Source organism: Ornithodoros turicata, chromosome 10, assembly GCF_037126465.1.
Source record: "Ornithodoros turicata isolate Travis chromosome 10, ASM3712646v1, whole genome shotgun sequence".
In the NCBI taxonomy this organism is placed as follows: domain Eukaryota; kingdom Metazoa; phylum Arthropoda; class Arachnida; order Ixodida; family Argasidae; genus Ornithodoros; species Ornithodoros turicata.
Window position 1 is genome coordinate 17,187,507 of NC_088210.1, and position 26,835 is coordinate 17,214,341.

A 26,835-nucleotide genomic window follows, 5' to 3' on the forward strand; every position below is an offset into this window, starting at 1 on the left:
TGTGCCTGTGTGTGTTGTTTGTATTGGAAGTGTTTTAATGTCTCAGAGTGAAGGCAGGGGCCGTCTGAGAAGACAGCTAGGTTAGAGGCTCCTTTTATTTGCCTTCATGTGGAGATTTGTGTTTATGAGGGTGTAGTATGCGTCACACCAGAGTGCCAGAGAGAGCCAGAGTATGTGTATTGATTTTGTACTCAAGCTATATATTGTCCGGTAGGTTACTGACTCCATGAGTAATTTGAGTAATTTTCTACTTTCCTTGTGGTATTTATTATATTCTCTATTTTCTGACTTGTTAGGCTGGTCCGTTGTTTTTGCCATTGTTCTAGTGAATTGTTTTGTTCCCATGCTTTTATTTCGTTTTCGCTGTGTGGAAGAGACAAGTGTTTGGCCCGATAGCCCTGCTGCCCAGGCAACGTTTCAACAACATTACGCAAGTCGCGCGATACATTCAGGATGAGAGCCTCGCCTTCAGAGCATGGCGGATTGCAAAGTCTAAAGAGCCCAAAGCTAAAACTACCAGGAGAGAAGCTATCCAGTTGCTTCGTTCCCGTTTCACCGTTACGACCACATGAACTAAACCCCGCCGACCACCCTATATTCATGCAGTCCTGCTCACCACCTGGGAACCGCCTTGTATTCCTCACGGACGTATTCACCATGTAGATATAACAAAGCTTGATCGCTTAACCGAAATGACGTAACAATTAACCCGCCAATCGCGCTTCAGTACGACTTTTCCTATGAAGACTTACACAGATATACCATTATTTGGGCGTCATATACTCTTCTCATTGTGAACAATTATCCTTTATTAATGCTACTGCACTCATATTGAAGGCACAGCAAGAAGCACTGGCGGTCCCAAGATGGGCCGGTTGTCCCAGTTTGAACAGGGTACACCCATTGATACCCCCATTAAGACACACGGAACAGGTCCTGAATTATCTGGCGTAGTACGTAGTAGTATGTGCGACATCAAAACTCTCGATGGCGGTTTTGGGGATTGAGGTTGGGAGAGTCGTGGTGAGGTTTCAAGTCACATCACAAGGTGTGCGACCTATATAAAGATTTGGGATGCCGTAACCAGCGTGTCGAAAATTCCCTGGTCTTGTAAGAGTATGATGTTTCATTGCTGTGTACCCAGAGAAGCCTCCTCACCTCAGAGCGAGTAGTGACCAGTAACAAAGAACCAGGCGATGCAATGAGCCGCGCATTCGAGCAGGTTATAGAAACAACGCAAAAATTTGTTCTTTGGCACGCATACAACTAATACAGGTTTCCACGGCTTCCTTTTTTTCCCTCTACCATATGGCGCATTTCGTGCTAGCGTTCATCCGGCTCGAAGAGCTGCAAGAGAATACTTCCGAAAATTCCTTCATGTTGCTCATCGGTATATTCACCCTGAAAGAAACCGTTGGAAGAATTTCAAAGGTCCGACATCAAACTTCGTAACTTGCGTACCGCTAGTTACACCTGTAACGTACTTACCTGTATTTTGCTGGACTGTGATAATCGTACTGTATAGCTTGTATAAGCGCGCCAGTCTTGTGTTTAGTACACCACACCTAAAAATGAAAAGGGAATTGTACTGTTCGTCCTGTTGGACCACAGCTATCGCTTATTGTTCTTGTTGCAGTATGCGGCACCTATAATCTGCATATAGGTCTGCGATAGTGGTGCCTAAATGGGACGTGTGATATTAGAGATATAACGCATATCGGCTGTATGAGGTGCGAGTGGCTGGTGGCAGGTGGCGCCACGGTTCCCGCTTGCATTGCGTATAGTTAAGCCAAATGTACTCGTCTATCGCTGATAAAAACGCTAGTCTTTCATGCGTGACGCTTTTGTGCCTTGCTGTCTTCTCTTATTTATTAAGCGAAGCTTATTTAGTGACTCTAGTCTTCTCAGCATGGAGCACTGGCGACGGGGATGGGAAGAACACCAATTTCCGGATCGTAAAGAAAAAGAAAAGCGCTTATCAAAAAAAAAAGAAAAATAGAAAAGCAACTTACATCTGTAATAACTTTCGATCAAGAATGCAAGAGAAACAACAACAAAGCAAAAGAGCACAAGAAATGAGCGTACGGGACAATAGCAAAGGAAAGAATGAAGATAGTGTCGTCTGCTACCCATTACGCGTCTGCTGTTACTGTCGTCTGCTCTTACGAGATTCTTCGTTTTTTTATTTCACTTTGCAAATGACCGATATATTCAAGGATAACCGAGCATGTGGTGTTGGGATATAGGAGGAAAATCAGTCCACATGGCGAGTACGGAACAGCTCCGATAACATGTTGCCCTCAAGACCACGCATACAAGGGGCAGCCCAAGAGCTACGTCATGCGCTATTTGCAAGCCACGTGTCATGCGAGAGAGCTACTTCATATCATATGTGCGATATGGGGTGTGTACGACAACATGAATCACTCTTCTGTATCACTTACCAGAGCGTTCGATATGAAGAATAACTTATCACTCTCGAGGTCCTCCCAGCCTGGTAAATACATGTCCTTATAGTTCGGTTCTCGCTTCGCCGCTTGTAAGGCCTGTTATAAAGAGAGCCAGGCAGACGATGAAATTAAGTTTCAATCTGAATTGGAGTTGTTAGTCCAATTGAAGCACTATTCTCCAGTTTAGCACACTAGAATATAGGGATAGCACACTAGAATTTTAGAATATAGGGAAACCAGTTTTTTGGTGCGCACGCTTTTTTTACGGCACTAATTACTTGAGTACTAATGATGCAATATACCATAGGCTATAGCCATATTTCCTAGATTCATTACGTTCTTTTTCTTTTGCAAGTGCCGGTTTTAGCCGCAGGGGCGCTGCAAGCGAGGAACGCAAGTGCACCTCTCTGTATTATGAAAATCCTAAAAGGGAACTTCACATCATAGCACGCTGAATGCGAACCATTGCACAGGATCATGCTGTTATTTATACCGTTATGGTATAGTGTCACTCGTGATTTGTGGAAAGCTCTGAGGGTACGCCTTTTTGTGACATATGCCGTAACATGCATAAGGGCCATATAAAGGTCTCTCTTCTTCAGAGAGATCAGAGGCCTCACACACCCTATTCCAAAACTCTGCATTGATGCACTATTATGGAGTTTTAGAATAGCGGGCTCAGGAGCTTTGCGTGCGCGAGAAATAGTGTTATCGCCACTGCGCATGCCCAGAACGTAAACTCAGCTTTTGCGTTTTGCGCGAGCTCGCTATTTATTGGAAATTGCGGGGCCACACAAAGCTGGCTTTGCGGCTCTGCGTTGCTCTCGCGGCCTACGAGAAACTGCGGTAGCATTTTGAACATGCAAGTACGTAACTCCAAGTAATTTACAAGAAAACCGTGAGTTGTCTTGGAATAGAATATATTTTTAGTATAGGAACAGGAAGGCATGTTTAGAAAAGGTAGTTCTTCTTTGTTTTTGATTCTGCATTTCTAGCCGTAAGTGCGCTGCGACCGACGGACGCAAGCCAGCAGGCTTTACGTCACGGAAACGCTATTCTACAAGAACTGTGTGGACAGACCAGTACGTTTCCAACAAAGGCTATTCTAAAACAATGGCCTATTATGGCCCAATCCCTTACGTGAAACGCACGAGCGGCTGCCCGCGGACATCGTACTGACATACTGACACGTTTGTACGCGAATATTTTTACCTTGTATGCCGCTCGAAGACCCCCATTGTCGGCAATGTTTTCGCCTTGAGTGTTCACGCCATTCAGCTGCAATGAAGCATCGTATCTTCGTCACGTTAACTTTTTCTTTCCAGTCGGAATAAGACATTCACGTACATATTTCCCGGATTGCTCGTCTCCAGTTTTGCCATATTGGTCCACAAAGCACTGTGCTTTCTCGCGAAACGTTTTCTTAGTTTCCACGTTCCACCAGTCTTTCAAGGACCCATCTGCACCGTACTGACTACCTGGAAATAGTCGCTGTAGTATTATTTATTCGAGCCTGTGTGCGTTCGAGTCTTGCGACGTTTACCTTCGTCGTCGAATCCGTGCGTGATCTCATGGCCGATTACCATTCCTATGGCCCCCATATTTATTGCGCTGCAAAAGCAGAACGAACGCGGCGGTATGTAGTCTCGGCGACAACAGGACTGGAAGTACTTAGTAGGGAGTTCTAGAGCATCGCACGCTATCATCTTTGCGTACGTAACCGCCAAGGGTATCCCTTGCGTACGCAAAGGCGATAGCGTACGACGCACTAAAGCTCGCTATTGATTTGTCCCACAAGTTCTCTACATATAACTGCGCTGTGAACCTCTACGAGCTGCAACACCTTCTGCTTTATCTATGTTTTTATCTGTAAAACTGAAACTGTTTACTTCAGGCACCAGATATGAGTGTGGTATCTGATATGGTACATATACAAGACTGAGTTACCAATATAGGTACAGTGCACCGTATATTGCTGCTTAGTGGTTTAATAAAACCCGCCCTTGCGTAAGCAGCTGTAATTAGCAATTGAAAATTTTCTTCTTTTAGCAAACGTGTTCACTATAGCGCAAAAATCTCTTTTCGCGCGGAATGAAAGGTGGCGTTACCTTGACAACGGGATTCATGCGTTGTGTCGTTCGAGGTTTATGCGCGAACGAAACCGCTATTTACGCTTCCTTCTTCTCAAGGAGCGCCGCTATGCGGAGAGGCCTCCTACTGGTTTCCTCAAACGATCCCCCGCGATGATTGGACAAATCATTTGAAGAGACCAATCACAGGCCGCTCCGCATTATACCGCCCTTCTCGAGAAGGAGAGGAGAAGGAAGCGTAAGTTGTGGTTTCGTTCGCGCGTGAAGTGCGAACGACACGACACATGAACCCCATTCCTTTTGTATTGCTGTCATGGTAACGCAAACCAGCCTTCATTTTACGAGGAGAAAAGTTTGCACTTTACTGGCCACTCTGAAGAGTTGAGTGTGTGTAGTGCGCTCCTGTGGCTCTATATACTGGAGACCGTCAGTGCCGTTTGTCGGTGGCACAAAATCCTTTCAGTAAGGAGTTCAAAGGACTCCGATTTCAAGGGTTCTCGCATATGTGCGTGGTAACTCATCTGGGTGGCCTTCTTGGAAGGTTCACGCAGTTTGCTGTATGTGAAAACAGCTGACCCGTAGAACAGTCGTTTCCCGATGCAATGCTTCATTGTGTCAACGAAGTGAGATGATCTCGTGAAGAGACCACCTCTACACCAACTGCTCTCGGGGTTGTTGTTTCAAGTGACACTCAGAAGATGACTTCCGTGTTCGCAAAATAAACCGAGCTGACAATACTGACAAGTTCATGCAAAAACAGCCACGTGTATTTCACGGTGTATTTTCAGAAAGAAAATTATAGTATCACTCACATCGGTAAACCACGCTCGTAGAAAGGTCTCTTCAGAATCCCAGCTGGAAACACTGGCGAAGAAAGTTCAGAAAGGGTTAAAATGTTCAGAATTGTCCCAATTTTCAGTCCACTCACTACGAACTCTTCTGTCCAGCAACAGTTAGAAAATAGTATATCTGAGCTGTGGCGTGTATATCATATACTTCACACTTGTGGCTTGAATGACCACAAATTCGCCGTAGGGTTAGACAACGACGAGACACGTAACCCTGCGGGGCCGAAAGGGGCTCCCTGACATCGCTGAAATAAATACGTCTGGCAACTTGGCAAGGGCATGTATCTCCAAACAATTCTCCTGCGACCCCCCCCCCCTCTCTCTCTCTCTCTCTCTTTCTCTCCAGTTCCACATATTTTTCGGTGTTATTCGTATTTTGTCGTGACAGTCCGGAGAGGAGAAACTGGCGATTCCCCTCGTCGGCTCGCGTCACGTTCTCGTGACGTATCAGCGTCCTCTCCCACATCACATCCTCATGTACTCTCCGGAGAGAGACGGGAAGAGTTCGTCAGAGCGAGAGAAGGAAGTCTCGCGAGAAAAACCACGCCCACATTTCCTCGCCCTGACGTCACGGGTACGTCTGTCTACGCGCGAATTTCAAACCGCGTGGATTCCAATCATTTATAAGTGCTCGAATCGGCGAAAAGCAGAAAGTATAGTAGCGACAGGTAGAGGGCAATTATTGTGCTTCTCCCTTAGGTAGCGGTGTCGCGTTACTCTTTGAAGCTTGCAGAACAACGCTACAACGCTGGCTGTGGCTATGTAACTGGTACTACTTGATGGCGACATACCTATCTCGTTGCCTCCTTGATAATAGAACGCGTTCACAACTGCTGCTCCGGTGACCCATCTGTGGAAGGTACAGAGCGTGGCATGTCAGTAACCCTTCGCCTTCGTAAACGTTCTAAAAACAGGTGGATTCATCGCACTTTTAAGTGCTGCTAGGTATGATACCGTCCATCATGATTTGTTGAGGAAACCGGCCGTGGGGGAAGACCTTTCGTGACACTTTGCGCGTAGATAATGTCACTATTGTTTTGTTTTGTTTTTTGCACAATTATTCTCCCCCCCCCAACCCCCCCCCCCCAAAAAAAAACTGCTTGTTTATCTGACGCGGAAGTATCATGAAATTAATCTTTAGTTTTGAGGAGTATGACATCATGAGTAGCCTAATCTGCACGCGCGTCTGGCAACACTCCTCCGTCTCCTCGCCACACCTGATGGCCGTCTTCTAACGTGCGACGTAGAGCGGAGACGTGCGCTGTTGCTAGGGAGATGGACGCCACAGCTCCCAGTGACGTCACGCACTCTTGGAGAATCCGAAACTATGACTTCTTTCAGGTGCGTTGGAAAATTCGTGTAAGCGCGTCACTGATCGCATTTATCTTTTATATACCGAGTCTTTGAGCGAGATTAATTCGTAACATGAAATACAGTTAATGAAAGTTGAATTTTTTTTTAGTGCGTAGTGGCAACTTAATAAAATGATTTGCAAGAACCGTTCACTGTCTGCGAGGCATAAATCCATAAAGTAGCCGGCTGTGCGGCAAATCTCGAAATAATTTTGTCGAAACCATACTCGTAAGACTTATCGTAGACGTCATGGACTTTCGAAAGCAACACCAAGGCGTAGTTCTTCATGAGGTTCGCATACATGGTGACGTAAGGAGTACCTTTCTTGAACCCTAAAACCTGAAGAGAGTAGGCGATTTTAAGGACGTTATCTCATAAAAAAAAAAAAAACTAAATGAAAATGAAACTGCTGAAAGTGAGATGAGAGTGGAAGCTTTGTGGCGACAACAACAACAACTTTATTGGGAGATGATGAATGGGGGGAAGTATCATCACCAGGGGCGATACTCTACAGCATTACGGATGGTGATGTGAAGACTGAAATAATGAGCTATAATACAATCATGTTTTTCGGCCACCGCGATAAACACCAAACGTTATATGAGAATCATTACTCTTCTCCTCCTGTTTCCACTGATAACCGTGACATCAGTCCACGGTGTTTTGCATATACTTGTTAAAAAAATAACCATAAAATGCGGGTAAACGAAACTGTGCTTGGAGTTCGTTGTGTTTATTTTGTGTCCTTTTTTTTCTTCTTCGACATTCTTCCTAAAATTTATAATGAAGGTCTTTCCTTTTTTTTTCTTTTATTACAGTTTGTAAGTTGGAGCTGTCAGCGTAAACATTCCCGTTCCTATACTCCATTCGATGATGTAGTTTTTATTCAACCTGCCCATTAAAGAGCAGATATATATGACGAAAAGTTTTGTCAGTTGCGTCTGCGAGATGATTGTCTTTACTCACGTATCTGTAAACTTTCTCCAGCTCCGCGTTGTCTTTCACCCAGTCTGGGTAACCGATTTTAGGGCTCATTGTATTGACCTAGAAATGCAGGGAAGACGAAATTACATCCTGTGCATCGTCTATACGGGACTGCTTGTGACTGGATTGGAATAAGAGTGTGAAATGCAAAAAAGAAAGTGAAGGAGATACTGTTTAAACGAGAACACGTTCTTCTGTGGTGGGTGATCCGTTGGAGTTGTCCCATTAGTCCAACACTTCCAACACAGTCTTCCAGCGAGCACAGGCGCCTTCGCTTCCTACGCAGATCCCTATACCCTCCGTTCCCAAGAACAGAAAACTCTTTCCTATATAGACAGCGTGAGAGTGGCGCCTCTCTTTCGAAATGTTGCCGATCAGATCGACGAATGGAATTCGTCAACGTGCTCAGATGTGAGCAAGCTCCTGTTTATCCTCAACTAACTTCACTATCAACCGCTCATAAGTTGAACTTTGCGCTCTCTTTATACCGAGCACTAAAACTTGAGGCTGGCCGCGCAAAGTCACTGATCGGCAGGCGCCATATATGCCTCTAAAGCCAGACGTGGGATAAGTTACCCCGTAAAAAGTAACCAATTGCAGTTATAGTTAGCCCGCAAGAATAGTAACTGAGTAAAAATTAGTTATTCTTTTTTTTTTCAAAAATGAAACTGGTTACAGCTACAGTTACCGCGTTGAAATAACTTGCTTACTCTATCCAGTTACCTTTTAAGAAAAAGAAGCACGTCAGTATACCTACAGCTCTCAAAAACTTGTATATACGCTTGTGTACGCTACACAGAACTGACGCGCGTAAAATATTGTAATATCTGAGTAACTTAGTTAGTTACAGTCAGGGGCGGCGGAAGGCCGGGGGGGGGGGTTACAGTGGTTACTGTAGGCCCCCTAAATTTGTGAAGGGGGCGCAAATTTCCCCACAGATGTGAGGCGCCAAAGTGTTATCTCGGGTGCCGCGTGCGAATAAAATGCCACAAACCCTTTCCCTTTGCCTTTTTGGGACCCGGGCATGAATTGGTAGTGGCGGTGGGGGATGGCCGGAAGGGGGCACCGGTTAGGATCTGGGGTCCCCCTCTATTCCGGACGTTACGCCGCCCCTGGTTACAGTTGCATTTCACAGTTACTATAACCAAAAACGGTAACTAGTTCCCGTTGCAAGTTACTTTTGTTGAAACGTTTCTATAATTACTAGTTACTTGTAACCTATAGTTATTATGCCCAAGATTGTTCTATAGGCTGCTGGTCACCGCAAAGGCCAACCGTACTTAGAGTCGGAAATACCACGGCGAGAAGATACGCATTGAATGAGCACGTACGAATATACACTGTCGTTCTTCCAAAATAGCCCGACAATTTTGGGCGTGGCAGACGTATTCTATACGTATAAGGAATTTTCCCTCGTTCACGTCTATACATTAAGCAGCTATGATACATGAGAATTGAGACATGCAAGAAAGGCATAATTAGCAGGAAATTATATACCTTTGCTATAGCTGTAGCTCTCGTCTCGTCATCCATCCAAGTATTCTCTTTCAACATTTCTTTGAAGGTATCCACGAGAACTTTTACCAAGTGTAACATCTGTAACGTTAAAATTACGTGACTCGCATTCGTGACAACATATTCAATTAAATGACACCCGGTCACGGCAAAAATATTTGCCCCTTTTGGGTAGGACTGCAAGCAATAGATGTTGCATGATTGTGACCATAGTAATGAGAAACAACCGAGTGTGGTTTGATTAGAAACGTTTGGAATGCATTGATTATGGGATGAGTCATATATGACTGTTTGAATTGAAAAAGCGATTATTTGATCAGAGTGTTCAACCCTTGAGACATGTGCAACGTATAAAATGTTGTATCGAACAGCACAATTCGACTCGTTGTAACGTTCGAAATGTTGGTTTGAATAATTAAGGCGTTCTCTAAAGATTTGAACTGAAATGAATTGGAGCTCCTTGGCCTCGCTGTAGAATAATCACTGACGGGAGGAATCACGTGCTACGTGAAAATTCTCTCGCCATCCTCTCAAACGTTGCCTGCCTGCGTACTGCTGACGATGGCCCAATAATGCCGAAACAGCTGTCCAGTACTGGTATGGCGACGTTTCAGCACTTACAAACATATACAGGGTGTCCCAGCTAAATGCGAACACATTTAAAAAATATATATATATATGACTTTTTTCGAGATGAAATCAATTGCAATATAGCATACGCTGGAGGGCACTCCTGAGGAGGGCATTGGCAAACTCCTAAAGCAATGTCTTAATTAACTTTCAGTGACTAACTTTTTAATTATAAAAACTACGAAGTTGTCCCAATGAGAACATCTGGTCCATTCGATCACCTGATACCGGAGCCGGTTTCAGAACAAAAATCCGTTCGATAGACCGTCCGCTAGAAATCAGTGAAAGAACACCATTTTGCGCATCTTCGGAGACGCGTCTTTCCTTCACCCCCAATGTGAGAGGGCGAAGGAACACAGCACCGCCTCATGCGTCGAAGATGAGCTTTAACTTGCCGAAACAACACCAAAACAAAACAAATATATCGGGTGACTGTATCGGAATTGCCCTGATCTTGGGCTGCATTTTCTGTTTTCTTTTAATCTTTTTCCAGGAAGCAAGATGCGATAATGTGCTCTTTCACCCTCTCACTTTGGGGGTGAACGGAAGACGAGTCTCAGAAGATGCGCAATGAACAAAATAAAGAAAAAATGGTGTTCCTTCACTAATTTATTGCGGACGATCTATCGAACGGATTTTTGTTCTGAAAACGGCTCCGGTATCGGGTGACCGAAGGGGCCAGATGTTTTCATTGGGACAACTTCGTAGCTTTTATAATTAAAAGGTTAATTTTTGAAACGTAATTAATACAGTGCCTTAAGAGTTTGATAATGTCCTCCTAAAGAGTGCCCTTCAGCATACGCTATATTGTAATTGATTTCGTCTCGGAAAAAGTGGTATATGTATATATATTTTTAAGTATGTTCGCACTTAGCTGGGACACCTTAGCTGGGTATATATATATATATAGAGAGAGAGAGAGAGTGAGAGAGAGAGAGAAAGTTACTAAAAATCAGAGGTAGACAACGAAGATGTAGGATGTAAGAAAAGGGGGAGGTTATTTATTTAGTGGTGGAAAGTTAATGGGGAAGTCCACGTTGCGGTGGAGACTCGGCCTTCGTCAGAACTGAAGAATAACAGATGTCGCTTGGAGTTTCGTGTCAAAAAGTTGCATTTGTTATTCTTCTGTCCTGACGAAGGCCGGGTCTCCGCCGCAACGTTGACTTCCCCATTAACTTTCCACCAGTAAATAAATAACCTCCTCCTTTTCTTACTTCCTACATCTTCGTTATCTGCCTCTGATTTCTTTGTACTTATTTGATTTCGTGGTCGCCCGAACCCCTTTCTTTAAGCATATATATATATATATATATATATATATATATATATATATATACTATACGAAGACTAAATAAACTAGTTTTTGTTGACTTCTCTGTAATCAGCTGTCCACGTCTTATTATTTGGCATATACCGAGCCTTTTTCGACAGTGTTTCGAAATTGACACTGAATGGACGTAACGCATTTCTGTTTTTCTTTCCTAATTCGCATTTATAGGAGCGTCGTCCAAGAACAAGCGCGCAAAAATTACTAAAAATGCCACACTCAAGTTGCGAAGCACACTACTGAAATACGAAAAAAACGCAGGCGATGTTTGTTTTACATCCTTTCGGCGCAAGTTTTTTTTTCTTCACCACGCTTGGATAACGCGTATCTAATTTGCCGATCTTGTCATACACAATAAAATATCAAAAAGCTGTCGCCATATCAGACGCCTCCTTGTGGACGTATTCCGCAGGCTGGAGGGGAACAGAGTTTGCAACCAAGGAGATCGTCACGAACGGCTTCCAGTACCTCGTTTAACATCCGGAAGGCTACACTTTACACTTCACTAAGTTTACACTTACGTCGTCCTTTGCTTCTCGCGAGAACTTCTCATCAGCGTACATGCGTCCTACAGCGTGTTCAGCGAGATCATTCAAGTGATCAACGCACCGCTTCCACTTTTCAGGTCGTTTTGTGATTCCTCTAGTAGCATTGTCTAGCTTCACCTTGAGGTCTCCGAACTTCTTTGAATCCACTGGCCCCAGCATCGAGAGCACTTGCCAACCGAAGTAGTTGAAGACTACATGCCTGCAAATGTAAGTTACTTGTTTCGTTCCGTGGGCTTGGTGTGACCCGGATAAAATGTTTTGTACACATACCATACCCGTTCATTCATCCATTCATTATTTATTCATACATTCTTCCATTCATACATACATACATTCATATCATATCATATCATATCATATCATATCATATCATATCATATCATATCATATCATATCATATCATATCATATCATATCATATCATATCATATATCATATCATATCATATCATATCTGAATAAAATGTTTTGTACCATACCTGTCCTGCGTTTCCAAGAATTTCAACGCGGACTTGTAGTAGTTGAGTTCGAATATCACTAAAGTATCTTGGAGCGAGATTGGAATCTTGATCACCGATTTGTGAAAAATGTTGTTGAACACCTCAATCCACATCACCTAGAGACAGCAGCGACATAGGTCATGGAAGAAAACAGAATATAAAGAACCTGATACCTGAGGAAGCTCTTTCTGAAGTTCCAATATGGTCATTTTACGGTACATCTTTGCGTGGTCCCGCCTTTCTTCATCTCGCCTCGTCATCTGTAATCAGGATATGAACACATGGAGCACCTGTGTTCGAGTTTACAAAATACGCTTCCACCAGTATTTTCAGTAATGTAGTGACATACGACATTTTCGCTCGAGCCCTAGTGGTGAAACATTCGAATCCGCTATTATCATTAATTTCTGAGCATCAGTGTAAAAGGTTGTCACGATAAACTGTACACTATACAGGGTGTAATTTATATGTATGTATATATAAGGATACTCATGGAGCGATGCGACAGCACCAGAGGACACGTGTTTCGCCGTGTTTGCGGCTCGTCAGCTCCGGGCAGCTGCGCATCGTTCGGGATTGGCAAACCAGGGTCTTAATCGCGAGAATGTGATTCGAAATGATGGTTGGGCTACAGGTGAAGTTACGGCCATCCCGCCAACGGCCTTAAGTTTGCCGTCTGATGGCATTCATCTGTCGGCTAACACTTACCTCTGCTAGTTCTCCCTCAAACTTGGCTATTTCTTCGGCGACACGTCGAGCTTCTTTGTCGTCACGTTGGCCGTTATTCATTATTTTCACAGCACCCGCTATGTAATCTTTGTAGGCGTCCGCTATAGGCTTATTTTGTGGGTCGCTCTGATTGATGAGCTCATTGCGTCCGATCATGGTGAAGTCCATTTGATCTAACTGAAAATAGTATGAAATGTATCGATATACACAAAATATCACACGCATATAAAGCATACTGTATATATATATAATATTAACAAACACACGCAGTCAGACACAGAAGAGAAGGAGAACGTGTACACTTTAAAAAAAAGGGTGTACTTTGACTCCTTTTTCTTGCCACATATATATATATATATATATATATATATATATATATATATATCACTCCTTTTTGGAGAGTGCAATTACTCTCCGGTAGGGAGTACGGGAGTAATGTTACTCTCTTGAGGGAGTGAGGAGGTTGCTTTTTGAGAGTAATTGTACTCTCCAAAGGGAGTGATGGCGAAGGAGAAATGGGCTGCCAAGTGGCGGAAGAAGCATCTCCTGACTTTATGACGGCGGAAATACGTCGGTAAGCGGCAAAACGACTTATGAAGACGTTATGAAACACTGGGGAGTCCGAAAAAACACAAGGTCTATAGCACACTCTTAAAAATGAACTTCACCACATAGCACGCTCCTAGCCAACCATCATCCCGAGTGACATCGTTCTCTCCCCTGATTTGTTGAAAACGGGAGGCGTACGCCCTTTTGTGACACTTATACAGAAATGTTACTTGTCACAAAAAGGCGTACGCCTCCCGTTTTCAACAAATCAGGGGAGAGAACGATGTCACTCGGGATGATGGTTGGCTAGCGGCGTGCTATGTGGTGAAGTTCATTTTTAAAAGTACAGGAGAGAGAGAGAGAGATTATTGTTTTAATGGCACAAAGGGCAACAAAGGCCATAGAGCGCCAAAACTACGGTGAGTGTGTGAGAGATGCTTATGGGAGAGATGAGAGTGGGATGTGAGAGTGTGTGGGTAGTTAAAAGCTATCTACAGGTATGAGCGATGAGATGGACCAGGATAAGAAAGAGAGGAGGGTGAACAGGAGACAGCTCACCATTAGCGTGAAGTAGGACACGTTCTTAGAGTCCTGACCGATGGAGAGCGAGAAAATGGGAGTAATACCGAGTTCCGATACAAGTTTCGGGTATATGTCTTCCCATTTGGGAGTAGCAGAAGTGGTAGACATGTGAGGCCAATTCGGCATGCCTACTGTAGCCAGCACGTCCGCAAGAGCTTCGAGAGTACGAGCTTCTGGGAAGTCTGAAAGGGAAACGCGTAGAAGTCAATATTGGGCGGCACATTGAGTTAGCAACGTGCACTTTTTTTTTTTTTTTCGTTTTGCTCGGCACAGCTTTACGACGCTCCTTACTTTCATCAGTGCAAGCTCTGTAAGCATCCTTTAGCTTGGCGATGATGCAGCTTTTGCCCTTGTCGTCCTTGGAGTCTTCAAATATTTCTGAAAAAGTAAATGTGTAAATTTTTGTCTACTTGCGCAACGCATGCTATACGAATACGTAGCTGTGAGCGCGAGGCGGCGCCCGGTGTCCACAGCGGAGGACGTCCACTACGTCCTAAAATATAGGGATCACCCCTGCTTTTTTCCACACACTCTCTGGAATATTTGAGACTGCCCAATACAGCACAGCTACGGATGCACATGCCCATAAAAAAAAAAAAAAAAAACTCCCCCGGAAGCTCCGATGCCCCCACCCCCGATCTCGAAGTCGATTTCTACGGAAATTACAGCTCCAAAAAATAAAAACATCGCCGAATACGGTATGCAAGTAGACCAGCCTTTCGCGCAGCCCCTCCGTTTTCCCATTACACCAGTTCACGTAGAACAGTATCATTGGATCGCTATCAAACAAGGTACCAAAACAACTACAACTACACGTGAGGTCGACGGGGCTTCATCTTTTTCAGCATATTGATGGTGGTGGACTGGTGGTGGTGGTGAAAGGACTCGCCGTTGTCGGCCTCACAGATGCGGGCAACGCCACGACTGATGCCCTGGGAGATTGTGCGTCTTGGGCCGACTTCTAAGGGAACTGTGCCGACATGTTCTGAGGAGACCCCAGGAAAAACCCCAGACGGCACAACCGGCACCGGGATTCGAACCCGGGAACCTCCCAGTGAGCTGTTTTTTTTTTTTTTTTCAGCATGTTGTAGCCCGTCTGCGAATGCCCCCTTATTGCTGCTTTGTGAGTGGACAGATGCTTTGTCACGTGCTTCCTCCAACCTTTTCTTTTTCTCACGCGCGATGGTGGTGGCAGTGCTGAAAGAGCTCGCCGCTGTCGGCATCACAGAAGTGGGCATCCTCACCACTAATACCCTGGGTGAATGTGCGTCCTGGGCCGACTTCTAACGGAACTGTGCCGACATGTGCCGGCTGAGCGTCTGAGGAAAACCCAGGAAGAACCCCAGACAGCACAGCCGGCACTGGGATTCGCACCCGGGTACTTTCCAGTCTCGACGTGACATGGCCAGCGCTAACCACTGAGCCACGCGAGCTGGTACTTCTCTCATGCGCAGACACACTACCGTTATAGCACGCTGTGCGAGCACCATTACCATGAGCGATCGGGTATCTATGCAAAGATGCGCATCACGCCTTTTGGGTGCACCATTCCAAGGCGATGGAGGATACGCGTTTCGTGTACGCTATACGGAGCATCGTACTACGATTTTTAGTAACAAAGCCGAAAAAAGTCTGCGGAACACAAATGTGCCACAAACTAATGCGTCCTCTGTGCGACAGGCACTCAAAGTATACACTCTAAAAACAGAACTTCACTGCATAGCGAGCTGTGCGCCAACCATTGAAACGAATGATAGTGTTATCGCCTCTCATTCGAAGAGAGAAGGGGGCGTACGCCTTTTTGTGGTAATTTGGATACATAAAAATTTCCATAAAAAGGCGTACGCCCCCATCTGTCTTCCAATCACAAGCGATAGCCCTATCATTCGTGGCGATGGTTGGCGCACAGAGTGCTATGCGGTGAAGTTCTGTTTTTAGAGTGTACGTGATGGGCGTGTTGCTAATAGTGCTAATGAAGGAATCACTCACTTTTGAGATCTAGCTGCAACTTCTCTTGAACAATGTCAAACGCTCCGTAACTCCCACGTTCCTCGGAAACCGTTGTGTTCTCCGTCCATCTCTGGCACACAAACTCATAAAAGTCATCGCATGGATCTATGCTTGAGTTCAGGTACGACGACAGGGTCTGTCCTGGAAACAGAGTATCCAGTTACAACAGTGTATAGGGCGGTCACACAACGTATGCTGCTAAAGGAACACTAAAGCGCAAAAATTTCTCTCCGAGGAATGAAACATGTCGTTACCTTAATACGAACACGGAAAACAAGATTCATTCGTTGCATCGTTCGTGATTCATGAGCGGAAGAAACCGCAATTTACCGTGTATCCACAGGAGCGACACTCACCAGTATACTTCAGCGGAAGATGTGAAAAACGTCATAGCTTTCTGTTGTCACGTGAAGCGCGAGCGCGCTCAACGTCGTGTGAGATATTCCGTAGCAGACGACAGGAAAGGACGCTGGCGGTGTCATCTGCTAAGTGTCGTCTGCTAACTGCGCAGTATGCCACTCCCTATATTCCGGCACCGTGAGAACGCTAAACGCTCAACGTAACATGGGCGTGAGCAGTTTCTTTCTCTCTCTCTCTCTCTCTCTCTCTCTCTTTGTTGCTTTTTCTTCGTCTAGAATCTCCCGTGATGATACCATCGTGTGAACCACGTGGCATGAACACACGTTTATATACGCTCTCCCTCGGATTGGACTCCTGAAACGATCATCCGCGATGATTCGCCAAATCGGTTGAGGAGAGCAATGAGTGCCCGCTCCGGTGCTGTCGGGCATCTTCAGCATGAGAGGGAAAGCGCAAATCCGGCTTCTTTCGCTCATAAATCACGAAGGACGCAACGGATGAATCTCGTTCCTTTCGGGTTGGTGTCAAGGAAATCACATTTCCCATTACGCATGAAGCAACTTTGAAAGCAACGGTGCTTCACCGCACAACGCGCTCAAAGCCAATCACTGCACGGCATGACAGCGTTATCACTGGATATCGCAGCGTTATCCTGATTTGAGGAAAAGCAGAGCGCATGCGCGTCTTGTTACTGCAATACCACTGATCGGTAGATCGGACGAGAACCGGCGTACTCAGCATGGTTCGGCCGATGGCATGGCGTTAAAAAAGAACTCCACCGCCTTCCACAATCAGGAGTGATAACGGTAACCTTATTTGCAATGGTTCGCCTTCACGCGTGCTACGCGGCGGCCCAAAGTTTCCTCGAGAGGCCCACATTTTCAATAAACCAGAAGAGAGCCGGGGACACAATCCATGGTTTGACGTGATATAATGTGATGACGTGACATAATCGACACAGACTACACTCTAGAAGAAAAAAAAGAAGAAAGAAAGAAACTTCATCACATAACGCGGAGAAGGGCAACCATTGCACGGGATGACACCGCCGTCACTCCTGATTTGTGGAAAGCACAGGATGTACGCCTTTTTGTGACAAGTATCATAACTGCATAAGCGTCACAAAAAAAACATACGGCGCTGATTTTCACCAAATCAGGGGAGAGAACGGTGTCATTCGTGATAACGGTTGGCCAGGAACGAGCTATGCGGTGAAGTTCTGTTATAAGAGTGGAGTACCATCACTGAAGTTCACCACATAACATGCTGAATGCCAACCCTCGCACAGAATGATAGCATTATCGCTACTGATATGTACAAAGCACGGAGCACACGCCTTTTTGTGACAATTAATCTAACTAGAGAGGTGCCACGAAAGAGGCGTATGCCTCCCATTTTCATCAAATCCGATCAAATCAGAACGATGTCATTCGGGATCGTGGTTGGCTAGGAGAGAGGGTGCTAGAGTCACTAAATAATCTACGCTTCAGAGTAGCGACACTGAGTTCCAAGAGTGAGCATGCGCCATCTTGTTTCCGCGCCACGGTATAGCCACACGCGCACTTCAGGCGCGTTTCAGTGGACGATGCCATCTATTGTGGGCAGGGTGAAATGTTCCTTTCTCTTGCAAGCAACTCACCTTGACATCCTCGAGCCGCCCTGGTGGACAATACGTGGATTATGGCACAACAATCATACACGATTCTCTGTCCCAATGCGAGCATTATTTTAGCTGTCTTTGATCCCAAAACTGGGGACGGTACCGGTGTGGTGCGGAAACAAGATGGCGCCCCTGCTCTGCCTTGAACCTCAGTGTCGATACTCTGAACTGAAGCTTATTTAGTGACTCTACAGTGTGCCACGCGGTAAAGTTCCGTTCTTAACAATGCATGCCCATTTCAATATGGAAAAGTTGATGTGCGTTGTTCTTCTACATATAACTAACCTGCTGTCTTGCACTCTTCAGTGGGACACTCTGTTCTTCCTCGTGATCCGAAACGTGGGATTTCTATAAAATAGCAAAATGAACCGTTTGCAGGCAACAAAGTTTCATTTACGTTCATTTGTTTGTGTACATTTGGGCGTATATGTAATAAATAATAATAAATAATAATAAACCGCTAATAAATAACCGCAGAATAAATAATAAACCGCTCTAAAATGTGTCTTTCTGCGGTATTCATTCATTTTACGAGAAATCGTTACGCACATAGCCAGCAAAAAGGTAAAAGTTTTCTGAAAAGGGTCTCCTCTCTAACCTTTGCCTTCTACGTGCCCGATTCCAAGGTGCGACAAGCCGATGAGGAGAGCTAGGACCCTCATAGTAGATAACTGGAAGAAGAAGAAAAAAAAGCGTACAACATTGATATAATCCCGTCAGTTTTGTATAAACATATGACTGTACCCAGTGCAGCTATACACGCTCAAAAATGAACTTCACCGCATAGCACGCTCCTAGCCAACCATGATCTCGAATGATATCGTTATCTGCCCTGATTCGTTGAAAACGGGAGGCGTACGCCTTTTTTGTGACACTTATGCTGTTCATAATTGTCACAAAAAAGGCGTACGCCTCCCGTCTTCAACAAATCCGGGCAGATAACGATATCATTTGAGATCATGGTTGGCTAGGAGCGTGCTATGCGGTGAAGTTCATTTGTAAGAGTGTACGCATGTAATACGCATATACAATTATGAATAGCATAAGTGTCACAAAAAAGGCGTACGCCTGCCGTTTTCAGCAGATTAGGGCAGATAATTGTATCATTCGAGATGATGGTTTTGCTAAGAGCGTGCTATGCGGTGAAGTTCATTTTTAAGAGTGTGGATCAAGTGCTCGATCATTGGTTGACGGCGCGTGACATTCATTTCTGTTCTTCACGCCTTCTTCACGTAACGACCAATGACATGCGAGACACAAAGTAATCGATGTCGATTACTTTGAGGAGAATAGGTCCCCTGCATGCAGTGCAGTTTTGCCCTGTACTCTAAAACAGAACTTTACCGCATAGCACGCTCTGTGACTACCACGAATGATAGGGTTATCGCTTCTGATTCGAGGAGAGATAGGGGCGTACTCCTTTTTGTGACCATTTGGATATATTATAATTTACACAAAAAAGGCGTACCTCTCCCTCTGTGGTGAAGTTCACTTTTTAAAGTGTAGGGCCCCTGATGATTACCTAGAAAACGTCGTATACATTCGTATACATGACATTCTCGAGTAAACATAAACAAGCCCCGTCACAGCTTCCGGTGCCACGAAGGCTTCCGGTCCCTCCGCGACGAAGGACGCTCGGAACCAGCCACCATGCAGAATGATAGCTTTCACTTTCCTCATTTGTTGAAAATGGGAGGCGTACGCCTCGTTGTGACAACTTAAATTGCCATAAAAAGGCGTATACTGCCCTCTCTCTCCTCAAATCAGGAGCCATAACTGTATCAAACGGCATATAGTGCATGGTTGGCGCAGAGCGTGCTTGCTGCGAAACCGGATGTCGTTTTGGCAACAAACAGGAAGCGGTGCAGTAAGGCATGTATGCAAACATCAACGGCTCTGGCCGTATGCTACCAGCTAATTCATTGTGAGATTATCTGTCCTACGGCTACGTAACTCAGCGACAACAGTGTCCCGAATCAGTGAATCTTACATGAATTCATGAAAAGTCCTACCGTTCTTTGTTAGGGACCCTCGTTGCAAGGCCTTGGCGGTGACAGCGGTAGCGCGAGTGATGCCTGTGGACCGTGAAATGCCGGCACTGCGTGTAAACATAGTAAGGGGATCTTCAACATCTATAAACAGGAAAAGGCGACTGAATCATAGTACGTTCTTTCACGTTGAAAATATTTGCAGAACCTTCAGTAAGAGAAAAACAAAAAAAGCTTGCTCATGCAACACCATTTCTGTCACGTATTTCCCATGAACGCGCGGCTCATAACCAATATAGTTCCTCGAATAGCGACAAGTTTAACATATTGTAGAACCAGTATAGGTACTCTATAAATGTGCCGACGACAATGCTATCGACATATGTAAACAAAATTTCGCACTCATATTAACGGATACCCTCGTTGCAACATGTGGTGTACCATTGCGTGTATGTTTTCCTTGCGTGCTCATATGCAACCATATCACCTTCCGAAACGAACGAACGTCACAGTCGCAAGCGAGGCTGGTCGTAGGCTCAAAGAACGCGCGCACCCTGTAAGCTATCCGTAGATGTGCATCCCTTGAGCTGTGACGTCATCTGACATCTGACCCATGACGTTAGCGGTCGCACTATCTAAAAACAGAAGTTCACCGCACAACAGAAATGACATCGTTCTCTTTTCTAATTTGTTCAAAACGGGAGGCGTACGCCTTTTTGTGACACTCGTTCAGTTACGTTAATTTTCACAAAAGGGCGTACGCCCCGTGTTTCCCACAAATCAGGAGTGATACATGTATCACTCCGCGCAATGGCTGGCCTGTGGCATGCAAACGACACTGTACGTAGAGGCTGACAGACTTCCCTGTGAAGTCGGCCCAGGACGCTCGATCCCCCCTGTGATAGTGGTGACGTTGTCCGCTTGAGCGTGGCCGATTACGGCAAGCAGTTCCACCATCACCACCACCACCACCGGTCGACAGACAGATCTACTAACCGCACGTATGATGTACTTGTTGCAGGAAGGATGCAGCAACCGATGATGGAAGAGGCGACAGAGGCCGCTGCGGTTGCTTACAGTTCTGCGCAAGAAACGCTGGAGTTGTATGCCTCCCTTACCCGTATACGCTTGACTGCCGTCAATCACGTGAAATAACGTGACGCAAGGTCATTTGGATATTTCCCTCATATTGCGTGTTTCCATATCGCCATATTGCATGGTATTCTCGATCTCGATGCGCAGATGGCGATGACGCTTTCTGCACATTAAAGGACAAAGAAGAAACACTCTAAAAACAGAACTCCACCGCATAGCACGCTGTGCGCCAACCATTGCCACAAATGATAGGGAGAGAGGAGGACGTACGCCCTCCTCTCTCCTCGAATCAGGACCGATAACGTTATCATTCGTGGCAACGGTTGGCGCACAGCGTGCTATGCGGTGAAGTTCTGTTTTTAGCGTGAATGTTTAGCAGCTCTCTCGAAAACCTCCTGGCCAACCATCATCACGAATTACATCGTTCCCTCCCCTGCTTTTTACCAGGAGGTGCGCGTCGTTTTGTGACACTTATGCGGCCACGTTAATTGCCACAAAAAGGCGTACACCTCGCTCTTTCCACAAACCAAGAATCTATATGTGCAATAGCTGCCTTCAGCATGCTATGCCGTGAAGTTCCCTTTTAGAGCTCACTGCATAATAACCGCTCGCACCGGGAAGAAGAAGAGGTATGTCTGTCCTCCCTTTTGGACCAGACATCGTACACACATTATGCAGATGACGAAGAGGTGGAGACATTCGTGGCTACCACAAACTCTTAAAAATGAACTTCACCACATAGCACGTTCCTAGCCAACCGTCACCCCGAGTGACATCGTTGTCTCGCGCCTGATTGGTTGAAAACGGAAGGCGTACCCCCTTTTTTGTGACACTTATGCGGAAATGGTAATTGTCACTAAAAGGCGCACGTCCGGCGCTTTCCACAAATCAATAGTGATATCATTCTGTACAATGGTTCGCCTTTAGCGTGCTATGTGGCGAAGCTTTGTTTTAAGAGTGCACTCCGAAGGATGCACTTCGCCACATAACACGCTTCTACACTCTTAAAAATGAACTTCTCCGCATAGCACGCTCATAGCCAACCATAATCTCGAATGATATCGTTATCTGGTCTGATTTGCTGAAAACGGGAGGCGTACGCCTTTTTTGTGACACTTATGCTGTTCATAATTGTCACAGAAAAGGCGTACGCCTCCCTTTTCAACAAATCACGGCAGACAACGATATCATTCGATATGATGGTTGGCTGGGAGCGTGCTATGCGGTGAAGTTCATTTCTAAGAGTGTACTACATGGTAATTTATGGAACACGAATATACGAAGTTTCGGTTCATCGTGAGCTTCATTGTCACCAAATTCTGAAGAACAAAACTTAAAGGGGCGCTGAAGCGCAAAAAATTCTCCGCACATAACGAAAGATGCCGTTGCCTTGACATCAACATAAAAGGAACGGGATTAGTCGGTTGAATGATAGCAGCTGAAGGAAAGGCACTAGCACTGGGATTCGAACCCACACCCTCTGGGTTGCCGGTCAGGAATGCCACCAATTGCCGGGCGTTGTCAGGCTTGCGTTGTGCTTGTCCTTCGTTCGTGACTTGTGAGCGAAAGAAATCAGATTTTACGCTCTCTCTCTCTCTCTCTCTCCTCCTCAAGAAGAGCTATAATGCGGGGAGGCCTCGGATTGGTGTCATCAAACGATCTCCCGCGGTGATTGGACAATTCCTTATTTGCTTTTTCCACAGCTTTTTTTTCTCTAGATCTGGAGTAGCTTGTCCCGCGGTGGGCGGGCTCACATCTCCATACTTTTTCTACTACTACTACCATCATCATCATCATGAGCTGTTTTTTTAATCATCCTCACTCCCTTTTGCTTGGCCTTGTTGCGTTTCGGTGTTTTCAAAGTAACTATGTTCACGTTCATGAACTATGTTCACTTAGGAAAATTATTATAATGAAAAGATACCGTCTCTTTCCGTTTTTTCTTAATAATCCAATATATTAGTATCCAATCCAGTTCAATTAACCCAATTACTATTATTAGTCACGCTGTCTTAGGTAATGTAGGGTTTGCGGTTTTCGGAATTTATTTGTTCAGACCCTTGAGGGTTGTTTATATAGGCATGTGTATTCGGTTTTTGAAAAATCGGCAGTAATATTGGGAATAGAAAATAAATGCCCGAATTCGGTTATACAGCACTACCAGAAATACAGTAATGTAGAATGTTAATGCAAAAATTATAAAAATAAATTTTAATGCCCACGTGGGCCGTAGAGATATATATACCTTCATAAATAAATACTAAATACAGTAACTTGCTACATTGCAGTCTTCGCCTTTGCCCTCGCGACCTGTCTCGAGAAGCGACTCCAGGGATTCTCACAGCAACTAAACCTTCGACACGTAAACAATGGGAACGGACCGATTAGAAGGCACAAGATTTCTTATCTGTGCTCGGCACGCAATCGTTGCGAAGGGTGGACCACGCACCCAGGTGTGTTATCATACGCTGTCGCGTTTGCATACGCGTAAGGGATACGTAAGAGATGGTTCTGCGCACAGAAAGAGGGCTTAGCGCAGTGCGCAGATCAGGGTTGGAAAAAATCCGGACTTTTTTAAAAAAGTCCTCTCCAGTGGACTTTTTTGGATAAAACCGGACTTTATTGGATGATTTTGGAGATTACTGGAGAATATCAGGAGCGTCATAGCAACATGGTGAAACGTTGTACGCAGCATATATACGGTGTCTCGGAACACAACACAACACACCAGTGTTGCAACACAAGTTGCAAACCAACGGTGCTTACAGTACGGCATCGGTTTGCAACGTAAGCGTTACGGAAATGACCACAGTTTTTCTATAAAAAATGTTCCCAGCTAGCTGCGACACCGGGTATAAGAAAAATAAATTTTCTATTCACTATTAAGAGCAGCGAAAATGTGCCTGGTACGATTCCAACAGATTTGAATAGCTAGTTATAGCACAGTTGAAATTCGTTGAAGGACGTCCAGGTCACCAGTTGTAGAGCGGTAAGAAAGACAGCCAACCGTGCTCTACGAGGTACGCCGTTTTAATGATGAACAATGGCGCCTGGCGCGTGAACGGAAAACAAAACATCGCGTCGCGACTGATCGTGTACTGCATCTGCGGCGTCCATCGAGCGCATATTCTCATCATGCGGAATGGTGTGGAGTGCTGTCAGGAATCGACTTGGGCTCGAGAAGGCAGCGAAGCTTGTGAAGATCCACCGTCATTTTAGAAGCGATTAGTGTGATTACGCCCATGAACAGTCTAGTGGCGACTTGTGCTTGTAGAGGGTGGAGCGTGTACGTTGAAAGTTGCAACTAATGTTTCGACAGCGCAGCCATGTTGATTTCATTTTATCGTATGAATAAAATTACAAAGAAATTCACCTCGTCTATATCATCGCAGCCGTCCAACTGTGTGAAGAGAAACGTAAATGAAGAAATGCACCCTTTGTGGAATAACAAAAAAAAAAAAAAAAAGAAGTAAGGTGGATAAAATCCAGAAAAGTCCGGAGAAATTTGGGTGGATAAAATCCAAAAAAAATCCGGTGGATTAAATCCGGTTGGATTAAATCCGGCCAACCCTGGCAGATCCACCAACGCTGTCCCTTACGTCCGCGAAGACGATTGCGTACGATATACTAAATCTCTCTTCTTCGCCCCAAAACACAACCTCATACCTCCGCCAACACATGATAACAGGCCCCGTTCCTGTTAGACAACAGTGTTAGTATAGTCCCTTGATAACGTCACCCTATCTATCTACCTTGTCTACCTACGAAGCTACGTATCTACCGGAACCAATGGCAGCGAGCATGCCTCAGAACCTTATCAGTTGATTGGGTGCGCCTGACACGGTACCTCCGTAACCATATGTTATCAACAATCTGCACTCTTAGAAATGAACTTCACAGCATAGCACGCTCCTAGCCAACCATAACCTCGAATGATATCTTTATCTTTCCTGGTTTGCTGAAAACGGGAGGCGTACGCCTTTTTTGTGACAAATATGAACAGCATAAGTGTCACAAAATAGGCTCCGCCCCACGTTTTCAACAAATCAGGGACGAGAACGTTGTCATTCGGAATGATGGTTGGCTAGGAGCGTGCTATGTGATGAAACTCATTTTTAAGAGTGTGCTTAACCTGAACTGCTTACCATCTTAACTTAACTTAACATCTCCCGGACACTTTCCCGCGGTGCAGGTATATTCAGAATACAGCAGGCACGTTTTCGTCTTTTTCTTTTTTTTTTTTTCGAAATGTGCCGGATTCGCGTAAAGACGTCCAGTGGTCGTCTCACGGCGTTTTTCGCGAATGCCGGAAACCGCAGCAAGAAACGTTAGTAAATCTGTTCCGTATTAGAGAACTTCTGGGGCCGCTGCTGAATCAACTATGCAGACATATATCAATTGCGCTAACATACCGCTCTTGGATGAGGATGCTGAGTTGACGAACCTTCTCCGCAGAACGCCAGCACGACGTTTGTGTACGTCGCCGTATTTCGTGTACATGTGTTCGCGAGTATAGATATGCGTTTAGTATACATAGTAAAACAGCCAGGAGATCCGTGTCATGGGCCGCTCTAGTTATTACAATGTCACGGTGCCCGTCATGCAGCGGACAAGGTCAGCACACCATACGCTGTTATCTCGTTAAGAGCAGCTTTAACAGTGTCCTCCCACCTGTGTGTCATGTGTAAGGTCAGCCGAATAGGCAAACACACATAAAATTAAAAGACTGGTGTACCAAAGTGGGGAGGAAGAGATAAGGGATGACGTTTCGAGCGAACGCTCTTCTTCATATGTGTGATGGTGATGATGATGTGATAAAGAAACAAATTGGGGGGAAAAAAATTCGGATGTGTGGCACAGAATAATTCTGTCCCTTGCGTTCGTTGCGCAAAATGATACCGTTATGTGTCCAGTATCGCTTCTAATTCGCAGAGACAGGAAGGCGCACGGCTTTTTGTGTCAATTATCATATATCCAAACTGACACAAAAAGGCGTAGGCCCCATTCTCTCTTTCAATTTGAAGTTTTAGTTTGGTTGTTAGAGTGTAGGAGCGTGTTATGCAGTGAAGTTCGTGGGATTAAAGCCGGTTAAGCCCGTTTTTAGCCACCGATTTGCATCGTCCTCTCTTTGGAGTGACCGGAAAAACACCTGGAACAAACCTGCCAAAGGGCAAACTCAGCCACCAATACGCATTCGGCATAGCCGTTCGGCATCTCGTGTTCGTCTGAAGTGCGAGAAGCGTGTTTCCCCTCTTGTTCTTTCTTTCTTTCTTTCTTTCTTTCTTTCTTTTCCCGAAATATGATTTTTCACCTATTCGATGTCAAAGAATACGACACTCCCTTGAAAAATGATAGCGCAATGAGGATGAGAGGCAGTGAAATGTTGCCTGTGTGAGACCCTGGTGGGAGTATGCGCCACCTTCACACTGACGAGGTCGTTGTTTCGTATACATGCCGTTTTCACCGCTTCCGGTTTGGTGCCAAAACGACATCCGGTTTCACAATACACACGCTCTGCGCCAACCACTGTGCCGATTGATACAGTTATCGCTTCTGATTCGAGGAGAGAGAGGGTCGTATACGCCCCCCATTTTCGACGAATAAGGAAAGCGAAAGATA

At 45.1% G+C, this 26,835-nt stretch overlaps 1 protein-coding gene across 5 annotated transcripts; it reads right to left on the reverse strand.

Moving 5' to 3' along the window:
* Nucleotides 1-787: 787 nt before the first annotated feature.
* LOC135370724 (neprilysin-4-like) lies at nucleotides 788-25,692 on the reverse strand. Of its 5 annotated transcripts, XM_064604541.1 has the most exons (23): nucleotides 21,118-21,368; nucleotides 20,146-20,231; nucleotides 19,602-19,655; nucleotides 18,732-18,804; nucleotides 18,419-18,481; nucleotides 16,093-16,254; nucleotides 14,395-14,481; nucleotides 14,080-14,285; nucleotides 12,952-13,149; nucleotides 12,417-12,503; nucleotides 12,223-12,359; nucleotides 11,719-11,944; nucleotides 9,223-9,321; nucleotides 7,708-7,785; nucleotides 6,968-7,080; nucleotides 6,180-6,238; nucleotides 5,353-5,404; nucleotides 3,994-4,061; nucleotides 3,798-3,928; nucleotides 3,663-3,728; nucleotides 2,445-2,546; nucleotides 1,489-1,565; nucleotides 788-1,401 (listed from the first exon to the last, which is right to left on the reverse strand). In XM_064604541.1, the coding sequence occupies exons 4-23, from the start codon at nucleotides 18,793-18,795 to the stop codon at nucleotides 1,302-1,304; spliced, it is 2,175 nt and encodes a 724-aa protein (XP_064460611.1). In that variant the 5' UTR covers nucleotides 18,796-18,804; nucleotides 19,602-19,655; nucleotides 20,146-20,231; nucleotides 21,118-21,368; the 3' UTR covers nucleotides 788-1,301. The 5 variants fall into 5 exon arrangements, with proteins under 5 accessions (XP_064460611.1, XP_064460610.1, XP_064460609.1 ...); XM_064604540.1 differs by lacking the exons at nucleotides 19,602-19,655; nucleotides 21,118-21,368 and adding an exon at nucleotides 25,629-25,692; XM_064604539.1 differs by lacking the exons at nucleotides 19,602-19,655; nucleotides 21,118-21,368 and adding an exon at nucleotides 23,462-23,565.
* Between the last annotated feature and the right edge of the window lie 1,143 nt (nucleotides 25,693-26,835).

Coding starts and splice junctions, on each gene's coding strand:
- LOC135370724 (XM_064604540.1), bottom strand. CDS start 18,795: ATGAGGGTCCTAGCTCTCCTCATCGGCTTGTCGCACCTTGGAATCGGG. Junction 7,786..9,222: donor GAGCTACAGCTATAGCAAAG/GTATATAATTTC, acceptor CTGCATTTCTAG/GTCAATACAATGAGCCCTAA. Junction 4,062..5,352: donor TACGAGCGTGGTTTACCGAT/GTGAGTGATACT, acceptor CTGCTTTTGCAG/CGCAATAAATATGGGGGCCA.